The 14,237-nt window shown below is 35.2% G+C and overlaps 1 protein-coding gene across 7 annotated transcripts in view; it reads right to left on the reverse strand.

The window, feature by feature from the left end:
* GPSM2 (G protein signaling modulator 2) overlaps window positions 1–14,237 on the reverse strand; it is a 102,126-nt gene that overhangs the window by 19,961 nt on the left and 67,928 nt on the right. For all 7 annotated transcript variants that reach the window (XM_008703982.2, XM_008703983.2, XM_008703986.2 and 4 more), the window contains 4 exons: window positions 12,360–12,515; window positions 11,047–11,155; window positions 10,025–10,154; window positions 936–1,006 (listed from right to left, as the gene is read on the reverse strand). In XM_008703982.2, the coding sequence (XP_008702204.1) occupies window positions 936–1,006; window positions 10,025–10,154; window positions 11,047–11,155; window positions 12,360–12,515 (466 nt within the window). The remainder of the gene's footprint in view (window positions 1–935; window positions 1,007–10,024; window positions 10,155–11,046; window positions 11,156–12,359; window positions 12,516–14,237) is intronic.

Here is a 14,237-nt window from a genome sequence, read left to right on the forward strand (position 1 = left end):
AATTTTCTAAAGTTATAATGAACCTATTTTATAAAAAGCATTTTATAAAATATACCATAAAAAGAACAATAGCCTACTTTTACAATGTAAAATTAAGTTAAATGAAGGTGTAAGAAAGCAGCCTAGATTTTTTTCTTCAAAAACCTTTTTTCAGGGTGGGGGGGATGGATGAACTAGGTGATGGGGATTAAAGAGTACACTTAGCTTGATGAGCACTGAGTAATGTATGGAAGTACTGAATCACTATATTGTACACCTGAAACTCACAACACTGTATGTTAACTGTACTGGAATTAAAACAAACAATAAAAAATAATAAAGAAAAAAACGCTTTTTCTAATTATAAATTCCCTTCTCTGTTAAAAAAAAAAAAAAAAAAAAGCCCAGATAGGATCTTGCATAAAAAGTTACTTGTTAGTTAAGAAAATGCTTTTAAGAAATGTAGCCAGAAAAACGAGCTTGATCATCAGTATCATAACCTTGCCAATAATGTTGCCAGTACTTAGTTGGAAAAAAAAAACCCCAAAAAACTTCCTTTTTTAATTTTTCTGATCTTCTTTTAATTAAAAAAATATATATACATGTTAAAATATTCAAACAGTTCAAACTATATATAAAGTAAATATCTCTCCTAACCCAGACACCCAGTACTTTTCCCAGAAGCAATGGTCGTTAGCAAGTTTCTTACATATTCCTTCAGAAAGGTTTTATGCATTCACATAGGATATACCTGCATGATGCTTCTCTTAAACAGACGGCAACATACTATACACATTCTTATTGGACTGTACTTTTTTTCTGATTCTTTCTAAAGGAAAATTTTAAAGTGATACCTATACAAGACAAGGTTTATTTAAACTATTCATTTAAGTTAAAAGTTATTTAAATACTTGATTATAACAGTTCAAGAAATTTAAAACATAAAAGCTGCCAACCTTTTCTGGTGTTAACTTCATAAGTTCCATGTTTTCCATACTGTGTCGGCGTCCAAACTTGGGGCGTGCACCTTTGTAAAAAAGAATATTAATTCAAATAAACTGGGGAGCCCTTAAGATTACAAATTCAGCATCACTAGGTTATTCAATTTTAAAGTCTGTTACCCAAGCCCATATGGAAGGAGGAGACATGTACAAACATGTATTCTTTTAAGAATAATAATTTTCCATACCAACTACATAAAAATAGCATATCCACTCCCTCTAAAATGCTTTGATGTAAGGAAGTTACATTTTGGTTGGAAACTAACTTTGGTTACTAACATTATCCCTTAATTTAGAAAAGACGTTTTATAATAACTGGTTTTATACTATCCACATAGACTCTTAAAAAAAAAATGAGAAGGACAAACCCTGTATGATCTCACTTATAGTGGAATCTAAAAACAAAAAAAGAAAACCTGGACTAGGAAAAAGAGATCAAACTTGTGGTTTACCAGAAGCAGAGGGGATTAGGGAAGGGGAACGTGGTCAAAAGGTACAAACTTCTGGTTATAAGGTAAATCAGTACTAGGGATATAACGGACAACATGATGACTACAGTTAATATTGCTCTATGATACTTAAGAATGTTACTAAGAGGGTTTATCTTAAGAGTGTTCATCACAAGAAGAAATTTTTTCCTTTTTTCTTTCTTTTCTATCTATATGAGAAGATGGATGTTAGCTGTGATAATTTCACTATGTATGTAAATCATGCCATCATGCTTGTACACCTTAAACTTAGTCCTGTATATCAAGCATTTCTCAGTAAAATTGGGAAAAAGTACAAATTAAAAAAAACACTAAAGTGATTATAGAAGAAAAACAAACTGTAGGGCATTTTAAGTAAAAACCTAAAGAAAAGGTTTTAGGCCTTCAATTTTAAGAATCAAAATAACATCCTTCATACTATCCTGTTACTTTTTTTTTTTTTTAAAGTAGGCTCCATGCCCAACGTAGGGCTTGAACTCATGACCCTGAGATTGAGAGTCACATGCTCTACTGACCAAGCCAGGCAGGTGCCCCTGTTGTTACTCTTCTTTAAGTTATTCATTTCCATTTTAAGATCACATTAGATGATACAGTTAAATAAAAAGGTTCTCAAATTTCTTTTCAATATTCATTAAAATGGAGGATTTTCATATCCAATCAATCTTTTAAAGATTAAAAAATATTTTAAAGACATGAGTATATGATACCTGATACCCAGCTTAAGAAATAAACTCTTATCAACACATTAACTCCTCCTGTGACTCTCCCTATAACTTGCCTCCTCCTTATAATTTTTTATATTTTCATTACATATGAATAGATCCCTAAGCAATATAGCTTATGATATTATAAATAAATGCTCTCATACTATATCATCTCACTTGATTCCTTCGAGCAACTTTACGTTTGTGAGATGCAGCCAAGAATTTAGTTTAATTTTCATTGCCATTTTAGGACTAGGACATTCTTTATTTGTTCTACTGGGGACAGATTTATAGGTTGCTTCTGATTTTTTTTTTTTTATCATATAAGCAAGTACTACTACAGAAATTCTTGGAAATATAGCTTAGTGGCATGAGCAAGAGTTTCTTCCAGTTTGGGTATCAGCACCATGGAACTGCTGGTCGTATGCTTAGCACATCCTCAACTTTCCCAGATTGTTGCCAGATTGTTCTTGAGACTAGACATATTTCTATCACTGTCAACACTAAGAGTTTCCATTACCCACATTTCAATACTGATAGTCTCAGATCACCTAATAGGTTTCCGGTATTACCTCACTGTGGGTTTCCCTGATTAAATGAGTTAAATTTATCTTTTCATTTATTTATGGGCTATTTGTGTTTCTTCTGTTCATCATTTTGCCCACTGTTTATCTGGGTTATCTGTCTTATTTTTAATTTATAGGCATTCTTGTACACTGAGGATACGAATCCTTTTTTAATCATATGTGTGGCAATGTCCTCTCAGTTTGTGTTTTATCTCTTCATGATTTCTTTTAATGAAGTTTTTAATTTCCATGTCAAGCTTTTCCTTAATGATTTATTTCTGTCTTGAGAAGGCCTTCCTCTCTTTTTTTTTTAATTTTATTTATTTATTTGATAGAGACAGCCAGCGAGAGAGGGAACACAAGCAGGGGGAGTGGGAGAGGAAGAAGCAGGCTCCTAGCAGAGAAGCCTGATGTGGGGCTCGATCCCATAACGCCGGGATCACGCCCTGAGCCGAAGGCAGACGCTTAACGACTGTGCCACCCAGGCGCCCCTCCTCTCTCATATCATGAAGACACACTCCTTTATTTTCAGAGGCCTTATAGCATACTGACTGGGGATGCAGGACTCTAAAGCCGGACCAGGCACTCACTTGTGGTATGACCTTGGGCAATTACCACTCTGTGACTCAGTTTTCATCTGGAAAGAACAGTACCTACCTCATAGCACTGTGTGATGGTAACTGCATCATTACCTATAAAGGGGTCAGTACACTGCCTGGTAAATAGTAAGCATTCAGCAAGTGTTAGCCATCATAATTATTATTGCTTTAATCCATCTTTCTTTTTTAAATCTGTAGTCCGTCAAGATATTTATCTGAATATTAGTTCCCATATATGCAAGGAATAGAAGTATAGTCTCTATATTCCGTTCCACTGGTCTGTTTGTCTCTATGCCAATAGCACACTGTCATAATTACTGTCTGTAGAGAAAGCACTTATTTCTTGTTTTTCATCAGGAATGTTTTGGCTTTGACTTCTCAGACCATTTTTCTTTCATATACATTCATGAACAATCTCATCAAATTACATAAAAGAACTGTCATTATTTGCTTGGCAGTGCACTGAACGTGTATCAGCTTGAAGAAAACAGACATCCTCTACAATATTTAGTTTTCTGATGTGAGCAATTACTGAGAGACGTGTGCTAAAAAACTTCCCATTATGATTCCGGATTTTCCCATTTCTCCTTATAGCTTGGTCCGTCTGGCTTCATGTACGCACCGAAGCTTTGCTATTATTATTATGCTTACGAGGCAACACACAAATTTAAGGCTTTTATCTTCCAGGTGAACTGAATTGTTAACCACTGTAAAGTGACCTTCTTCATTTCTAACAAGATCTGTGCCTTAAAGTAGAAATATTAATATAGCTATACCAAATTTCTTTTGATTTGTTTTACCAGTGGTATATCTTTTTCTCTCCTTTTTACTTTCAGGCTTACATTTTACTTCTAGCCTTACATTTTAGATATTCCTCTTGCATTTAGTTGGATTTTATTCTTTTTCCAGTCTGATATTCCTGTCCTTTTAATGAAACATTTATATTTGATAGAGTTACTGATATATTTGGATATCTAGGCTATTTTCTCCTTTACTATGTTCATTGGTGAATTACACTAGTTGATTTTCTAATGTTCAATCCATTTGATTTCCTGTTTACTTAAATTCATTTGGTTTGCGAATATTTGGTTTAGAATTTCTGCATCTATATTTACGAGTAAAGACTGACTTGTAATTTATCTTTCTTATATTATTCTTGTCTAGTGTGGTTATCCAGATTACACTGTTCTCAGAAAGATAAAGTGTTCCTACTTTTCCAGTTATCTACAAAATTTTGTGGAAGGATGGAATCAATCTTCTTTTTTTTTTTTTTTTTAGGTTTTCTTTTTTTTTTTTTTTTTTAAAGATTTTTTAATTTATTTATTCGACAGAGATAGAGACAGCCAGCGAGAGAAGGAACACAAGTAGGGGGAGTGGGAGAGGAAGAAGCAGGCTCATAGCAGAGGAGCCCGATGTGGGGCTCGATCCCACAACGCCGGGATCACGCCCTGAGCCGAAGGCAGACGCTTAACCGCTGTGCCACCCAGGTGCCCCGGAATCAATCTTCTTGAATGTTTGGTGGGTCTCATTTGTAAAATCACCTCAGCTGAGTATTTTCACAGTGGGAAGATTTTATATTACTGATCAAATTTCTTAATTTTAAGCATTAGGGATGCCATTCACATTGCATCCTACCACTGGATTTTTTTTTCTAGATTCAATTTTAGTAATTTGTCTTTCTAGAAATTGTCCATCTCTCCTAGGTTTTCAAATATTTTGTCATTAATTATTCAGGATAATCTGTTAATCTTTTTATTCTCTACTGCACCTATATTACATCCCCTTCTTTCACTCAAAAAAAAAAAATCTTGCTGTAGTTTCGTTTATCTTTTTAAAGAACCAAATTTGTAGTTTTCAAGAGTCTCTCTATGGAATCTTTTTTTAATTTCATTAACTTCTGTTACTAATATTTGCCTTCTACTTTCTTTTGAGTTTTTTACTTTTTTAAAAGCTAGATGATTCAACTCACTTTTCAGCCTTTTTACTTCTTAATTATAATGTAAATTTTGTTCTAAGAACCGGTGTAAGTCCTATCCCACAACACGGAATTTAAGTCCTTGGCTATTTTCTACTTTTATTTACCATTTCTTCTCCAGCCCATAACTTAATTAGAAATGCGTGTGAAAGTTTTCAAATGAGTATGTTTTCTACATTATCTTCTTGTTAATTTCTAGTTTAATTGCATTATGTTCAGAGCATGAAATATTATGTGATACAGATTCTTTCAAGTTTGTTGAGATTTGCTTTATTGGCTTATAGCATGTGGTCAAATTTTCCCAAGTGTTTAATGAATGCTTTAAAAGAATTTGAATTGTTTAGTTGCTAGGTGCAATATTCTGTATGTCCATTAAATCAATGTTTTTCACTTAAAAAAAAGATTTTTATTTATTTACTTGACAGAGAGTGAGTGAGAGGACAAGCAGGGGGAGCAGCAGGCAGGGGGAGCAGCAGGCAGACGGAGAGGGAGAAGAAGGCTCCCCTCTGAGCAGGGAGCCTGATGCGATGTGGGGCTCAATCCCAGAACCCTGAGATCATAACCTGAGGCGAAGGCAGACACTTAACCAACTGAGCCACCCAGGTGCCCCAATGTTTTTCACTTTTTAATAGTGACACATATTAAGAAACATTTGCATTACAACCTGACTACACATACACAAATATATAACAAATCTTCACACAACAGTACTTGCTCTTATCATGATGATAACCCATTAGTGTGTGGGTGCGCCCGCAAGCGCGCATAATAATAGTTGCAACCTCTGAAACTGATTTTACAACTCATTAATAGGTCAAACACACAATGTAAAAGATGCTTCATTAGATCCAGCCCATTAATTGTGCTTGTCAAATCCTCTATTACTGATATCTGACTCCTGATTGAGATTTACCTATCGGTTATTGAGAGGTAAATGTTAAAATCACATTAAGACAAATCTCAGATAAGACATAGACTCTGAAGCCAGACTGACTAGGCTTAACTCCCATTTTTACTACCTACGTAGGTAACCCTTGGGAAATCTACTTAACCTCTCCTGCCTCCATGTCCCCATCTGTAAATTAGGGATAAAAGAAATTTACCTCCTAGAGATGTTAGGATTAAATGAGTTAAAACAGGAAAAGCATTTAAATCAGTCCCTGGCATATAGCAAGCACTAATAATATAAGCTATTATTTTCTTCAAATCTGCCTGATTGTTTTTGCTATTCCTTTGTTTCAATTTTGTTACTTCTATAAATTTTAACCATAGTTATTTTGTATTGTATCTGATAATTCCAACATCTGAAAAGATCTTGGTGATCTAATTTTGCTTTTTGTTTATTTTCTTACTCATGTTGGCTTGTTTCTTTATGTGTTTGGTAATTTTGTTGTCGTGAACCTTTATAGGCCTGGATTAAAGATGCTTTCCTCCAGAAAATATCTGGTCTTCTGCTAAGTCTCTAGGAGCATTTCTAACCCAAAAGCACTTCAGTGGATTGGGGTTTCTTACACTGTGCTGGCAGAATAAATCAAATTCCAAACCAGTATGATGGCAGGCTTATGAATTCAGATTCTTAAGGAACACTCCTTTTCTCTACCCTGAGCCACACCAGAAATAGATGTTTCCTTGCAGTTCCTTTAGCCAGCAGACTTTTCCTGGCACTGGAGATACAGCAATGAACAAAAGGAGCCAAAAAATACCTGTCTTCATGCAGCCACCATGAGCAAAGGGGGAGGGGTGGGAAGCGATGCTGAAGTAGGTCAAGATTACAGACGGCCTTTTAACCCCACTGACAACTGAGGAGTTGGTTCTGCGTGTGATGGGAGGTCACTGGAGGGTTTTGAAATGATGAATAACATGACATGGTTTACATTTTAAACGAGCACTCAGGCTGCTGTGTGAAAAAGTCAGTATGAGGGATCGAGAATGGAAGAGAAATAGTTGATAGGCTAGTACCCTACTGGGAAGTGTTGGTAGCTTGTACTAAGATTGTTGCAGTGTACATTGTAAGAGAGATCAGGTGTATATCTTGAAGGTAGGGTTTCTGATAGGTTGGATGTAGGAAGTGAGTGGAAGAAAGGGAACAAGGATGACCTATAGGTTTCTGGGCTGAACACTTAGATGAATGGTGGCAGATGGAGGGAGAACATGTGTGGGAAGAAAAAACAAGAGCTCTGTTCGGACATGTTAAGTTTAGATGCCAATTAGACATTCAAATGTTATATATGTGAATCTCAAACATAAGAGAAAAATTATGACTGAAAATATCAGTTTGAAAATCATCAGTATATAGAGGATATAAAAGCCAACCAACTGAATGAAATCATCTAGAGTTGTGCTGTTTGATATAGTAGCCACTAGTCAACATGTGGCTTTTAAATTTTTAATTAATGACAATTAATAATATTAAGAATTCATTTCCTCTTTTGTACTAGCCACACTGCAAGTGCTTAAGAGCCACATATAGCTAGAGGCTATTATACTAGACAGAATAGATATACAATATTTCCATCTTTGCAGAAAGTTCTATTAGAACCACTGATCTAGGGGGCACCTGGGTGGCTCAGTTAAATGTCTGCCTTTAGCTCAGGTCATGATCACAGGGTTCCTGGATCAGGCCCTGTGTCGGGCTCCCTGCTCAGCAAGGAGTCTGCTTCTCTGCCTCTTCCCCTGGCTCATGCTCGCTCCCTTTCTCTGTCAAATAAATAAATAAATAAATAAAATCTTGGGACGCCTGGGTGGTTCAGTCAGTTAGGTGTCCACCTTCAGCTCAAGTCATGATCCCAAAGTCTTGGGATCGAGTCCCACATTGGGCTCCTTGCTCAGCAGGGAGCCTGCTTCTCCCTCTGCCTGCCACTCCCCCTGCTTGTGGCTCTCTCTTCTGACAAATAAACAAAATCTTTAAAAAAAAATTTAAAAAACCCCAAAATCTTAAAAAAAAAGAAAAAGAAGCACTGATCTAGAGTATAGGATAAGATGAAAAAGTTAAAATCAGAAAGGAAGGAAGGATAGGATAGACAGAAAATAGGGAGGGAGAGAGGGGAGGAGGAAGGAAGAAGAGGTCCAAGAACTAATCTCTGGGCACTACAAATTTCAAGGATGGAAAGATGAGGAGGAGAGAATAAAGAAGACTGAGAGTGGCCAGTGAGGTGAGAGCAAATCAGAAAAGGAGGGTAATCCTGGAAGCTAAATGAGGAAAGTATTTTGAGAAGAGAATGATCAGCAGTAGGAAATATTGCTGAGAAATCAAGTAACCTGACATCTGAAAACTGATCAATGATTTGGTAAAATGGAGATCACTGGTAACCTTGAAAAGGTTTCAGTGTCATGATGGAGCCAAAGCCCGAGTAGAGTGAGTTGAGCAGAGAACGGAAGGTGAAGAAGTATAGAAATTAACATTAATACTATTTTCAAGTTTTGTTATAAGTGGGAACAAAAAAATGGGTCTACAGTTAGAGGGGCCCATGAGAACAAGTAATAGTTTGTTAAAATATGAGAACTATTACAACATACCCTACTTGAAAATTAAGCACAGAGAAACTTTTCAGCCCATTATTCAGTTGCAAAGCACACAGTCCCATACATAGCCCATACTTCAGAATCTTTCACTAAATGTTCTTTCAAAGTCTTAATCAGATGACTAGCCGCTAATTTCTCTTCCTTCTTCCTTTCCTTATATGGGTTTAGAGAAGGAAACGAGAGATGAAAGCTCGATTTTTCACTGACTTTCAAGTTCAAAACATTAATCTGTATTGGTAACTTTTATCAGACTGAGAATATTTAAAGCTTCGGCCAGATCTGTAAAATGGATCACACACAATCACGTCTAGAGTATTAAAAAATGTGATTCTAATACTGTCCCTTTTTATTTCTTTAATCAGAAGTAGAATTTTGGGGACACCTGGTTGGTTCAGTCAGTAGAGCATGAGACTCTTGATCTCAGGGTCATGAGTCCAAGTCTCACATGGGGCATAAGGCTTACTTAAAAAAAAAAAAGTACAACTTTCTTCATGTAGAAACAGAGACATTCAAGTATGTCTTTCCCTGTAGCAATGTCAAACCAAAGCTTTCTGTAGGTGCTGACCTGAAGAAAATTTCCCAGGTTTTCTGAATTTTAAAAATATAGTAATAATACTAAGAGATCACCTCAGAAATTAAATGGGAGGGGCGCCTGGGTGGGTCAGCCGGTTAAGTGTCTGAGTCTCAATTTCAGCTCAGGTCATCACCTCAAGGTCGTGAAATGGAGCCCTGCATCAGGCACCACATTCAGTGTAGTCTGCTTGTCTCTCTCCCTCCCTCTGCGTGCTATTACCCACTCTCTCTCTCAAATAAATAAATAATAAAATGCTTAAAAAAAAAAATGGGAGAGCTAAACAAAAATCAAATATGTAAAAACATTTGAATTAAAAATAACCAAACAATATGTTTTAATTTTGTCATCTTCATATTTTGAATTTTTGAGAGAGCCTAGAGGATTTAAATGCATTTTTACAAAAAAAATCATATCTTTACCATTCCCAAGTTCATGATAACAGCTAAAAATACTGTATTCTATATTGATAAATCAATAAGACTGCCATAAAGCAAAAAGGTATTATAAAAAGTTGAGCTTCCTATGTTACATATTCTCTCTGGATATATAAACATGTGATACGTAATATAAATGCCATTGAGGATAAAGAAATTGGGTTTGAAGACCTATTACTTACCATGCAAACTGTTATCAATTTCAATATTTTCAGACATTATTGAATTATTTGTGCTGTAGCTCAGACCAAGAACCATTTGAAGATCTGAGAGATTTAGTCGTGCCGTTAGTTCACCACTCCTATCCCCAACCTACAACCACAAGAATTTATATTTTAGAGTAGTATTTAAAGACAAAGAATGGTGAAGATTAGCTGAAAATGTTGTGAACTTAAAACTGGAAGGAAATATAGAGAAATGAAAATAGTTATATTAGAATTAAGAGACTGAATGAAATGGGTTTTTTCAATAATTGTTTTAAAGAAAAGGGAAATTTCTAAAATATGGCAATAGGAAAGCTAATTACATTGTATCAATTCATTCTCTAAATATTAGTTGCTTTTAATTTCTAAAATCATATTTAATAATAATGTATGTTATTCTGTGACACATTAACTTGGCATCACATGATTAAAATTTCCTTATTTTTTTTCCATTCCATAGTAATAGTTCCATTCCATAATAATAGTTAATGTACATTAAGCCAGCACTAGACATTACACTAGGTGCTTTTATATACACTATCTCTAATTCTTACAATGATTGGCAAGGTAGATATTATTCTTCCCATTTTAAATGAGAGAAATGAGGCTCAGAATTTTCCAAGCTCAAATAGCCAGAAAGTGGCAGAACTGTAACAGGAACCAATCCTTGATTATAAAAACCATGTTTACAAAACAAAATATGTTTTTCTTTCTATACCATGCTATTTTTCCATGTAGAGACTGAGGGCATATTTTAGTAATCCTTCCATTCCGCCATGAGTGGCCTTAATTTCCTGTCTTCCCACAGCTGGGCCAATGCAAACAGACCTCTGATCTGTATCTCAAAATGCTTTTTGCAGTTCTTATGCCAAGGGAATAACATAGTTAAATTTATTACCAGGTCATATAGGAGCAATCTAAAGAAATAATAGGGCTTCTCCACCCTGCCCTGCTAATTTGTGAATCATAAGAGCACAGATGGCAGTGTTTCAGTTTCGTACCTCTCTTGAAATTTCCAAGTGCTTTTCAGCAAAATGCATCGCTTGATCATGATTCCCTAGAGCAGTGTATGCATTTCCTAAGCTCCAACATGCTCTTCCTTCACCGATTCTACAAAACAGTTCAAAACTAACATGCAGTTATCTGAAAGAGAGCTGCGTGTGGAATAAAAGCTATCTAGCAGTAATTAAAGGTATAAATAATGCTTTGGGTTTATTTGGTCTTTCATATAAGGAACATTCTATCTTAACACTAGAGACTTATTAGAATGCCCTGATAATACTGAACTCAGAGTCAGGTATTAAAATGGGAAATATTCCTTTAAAACATACAATTTATTATGAAATAATAAAATCTCAGGGATAGGTCTTCTAGTTAAACGACTCCATTTTCTTTCCATGATAGCCCAGGTAATCATTCAGTCCATGTTTGAATTCCACTGGGGAGAGAGAACTTACTAGAAGTAGCATACTTCATTTTGAACAACTACAGAGACGTTCTTCTTCATACTGAAGTAAAAATCTGTCTTCCTAAAGCAAACATCATAGACTAAATGCCTGCACAGATACACTGCTTTTTCATAGTTTTTTTTTTTTTTTTTTTTTTTTTTTTTTTTTTTTTTTTTTTTTTTTTTTTTTTTTTTTTTTTTTTTTTTAGATTTTATTTATTTATTTGACAGAGATAGAGACAGCCAGCGAGAGAGGGAACACAAGCAGGGGGAGTGGGAGAGGAAGAAGCAGCCTCATAGTGGAAGAGCCTGATGTGGGGCTCGATCCCGGAACACCGGGATCACGCCCTGAGCTGAAGGCAGATGCTTAACCGCTGTGCCACCCAGGCGCCCCTCATACAGTTTTTTTTTTTTAAATAGCCATCAACATTGAAAAATCAGAAGATTTCATATAAAACTCAAGACTTCCAGCTTCTCTTTAAAAAAGAGGAGTATAAGGACATAACAGATCCTCGGTCCTGCCTAGAAACAATGAGCTGGAGCTGAGGAACAGCTGTGTCCTTTACACTGGGCCTTACCTGTAAGTTGACCACAATTCCCACACTGATCTTGTCAGGAGAACTTCTGTAGGCAATTGAGTTTGTGACCTATTTACTATCTTGGTTCAAGGCTATATGGACCAGTCTAACCTTCTAAGACATGCTAGCCCTTCAAACAATACAGAGAGGAGGTGACTAAAACAGAAGAAATTCCTTGAAAAAGAATTAAAAAAGAAAACAAAGGAAACAAAAACAAAGGAAAAACCCTAGGGATTCAATAATGCATCTATATTTTACTGTAATTATAGTAAAAAGGTGTATAACTTACCTATCGTTTAGCTCTTGAGCAATTGCTAAGTGCTTCAGATGATAATCAATGGCCTTTTCATAGTCCTGAAGCAAAGTATATGTGTTTCCAAGACTATAACAAGACTGGGCTTCGATGGCTCTGTCTTTAAGTTGTCGAGCCAACAGTAGTGTCTTCCTAAAAAAAGAAATGAATTCTTACACAATGATCATTTTTATTTTTGGCTATAATAATCATAAAATAAAGCTCTCATTTTTCCTCTTGCCTTTAAAGTAAATCTATTTTAGAGTTTAATATCCCATACTTTCTCCATTACTTTTAGACAAAATGAAAAGATGTCTTAGAAACAAAAAACCAAATCCAGACTTTAAGAATAAATTTGAGAGTCCTATTAATTCTTCAGAAAGGAGTATGGACATATGAGATCAACTACCTCTACAGATTATATAATATAGTATTTGTAACATTAAAAAAAAGACTGTCCCAGTTGTAGTAGCGATAACTTAGAAGAGAATTTTGTCCACATAACCTCTCTTTGCAATCATACTGTTGTCTTTGCATTTTGTCAAAACTTAAAATACTTAGTTAAAATTCTAATGTATAGATTATTAGTCACCGATTCATGAAAAATATTAAATACCATATTTAAACATTAACCAAATTCTACCTAATACTCACTGAATTGTCAATGAGAAGCTGGTGTAGCAGTTAAGAGTGTGGACCCTAGGTCCAAACTGGGTTCAAATCCCAACTTTGCCAATTAATAGCTCTGTAATGGGGCAAGTCACTCAACCTCTCTCTGTTTCTTCATATGTAAAGTACGGAAAACACCTCACAGGATTTTGTGAGGATTAAATGAATTAGTATGCATGAAGTGCTTAGAATAGCATCTTGTTCACAGTAGATGCTAATAAATGTTAATACTGTTCTGTTATTATTATCAGCGCTTAATCCTACAGATGTTGTAGATCCAATAACTTAAATGACTCCTATAATTTCTGCCAAATAATACAAATATTTCATATGATTTATAATTATATGAAAAAAAAATATAATAATATGATAACTTTAAGCAAAAAAACCTAAAATTACATATTTAATGATAATACCTTCAAAGCTGTCACCTTGGGAGACTATACATTTATTCTAACACTGCCTCCGCTCAAAAATTTTTGGAAGACTTTTGGATTTGCTTTCAGATCCTGGGGTATCTTTCTGGCACACCATTATTCTTTTGAGGGTACAGTTAATTTGTTAATGTTCAGAAGTCCTTCTGGAACCAAATTCAATTGCTAAAGTAGGTTTACCAAACTACTGCTTTCTATCCTGAAGGATATAGATTTAAAATGTTAAGACAGGGGCGCCTGTGTGGCTCAGTTAGTTAAGTGTCTGCCCTGAGCTTGGGTTGTGATCCTGGGGTCCTGGGATCGAGTCCTACATCGGGCTCCCTGCTCTGCGGGGAGTCTGCTTCTCCCTCTGCCTCTGTCTCTCATGAATAAATAAAATTTTTAAAAAAATCTTTAAAATGTTAAGACAGTCTTCTTGTGTGGTCCTGAAAACAATTCTAAAGGAGACTTTTCTCTGAGTTCTAGCCTACTTATGGAGTGGGCAGCGGGAGAAAGTTTCATTACTTTAGACTCATGCTTTTTAGTCAAATAGTCACCTCCACTTTATTACAGAACTTTTCAGTATTTTAATACAAGTAGATCATTTAAATTAAGACATTTCTATGTCTTTTGCTTTAAAATATAAGAAACTTTTCTATTTAAAATCAAAATACATACTCCTTATATAGTAATATATTTTATTTGAGAGGATATTTCATATTTAACTAACCGACCAACAAATATTAAGCATTGGTCAATGTTTAGAGCAAGATGGGATGACATTCTAGTTTTT

The sequence above is a fragment of the Ursus maritimus genome, unplaced genomic scaffold (assembly GCF_017311325.1).
Source record: "Ursus maritimus isolate PB19 unplaced genomic scaffold, ASM1731132v1 scaffold_12, whole genome shotgun sequence".
NCBI classification, from domain to species: Eukaryota; Metazoa; Chordata; class Mammalia; order Carnivora; family Ursidae; genus Ursus; species Ursus maritimus.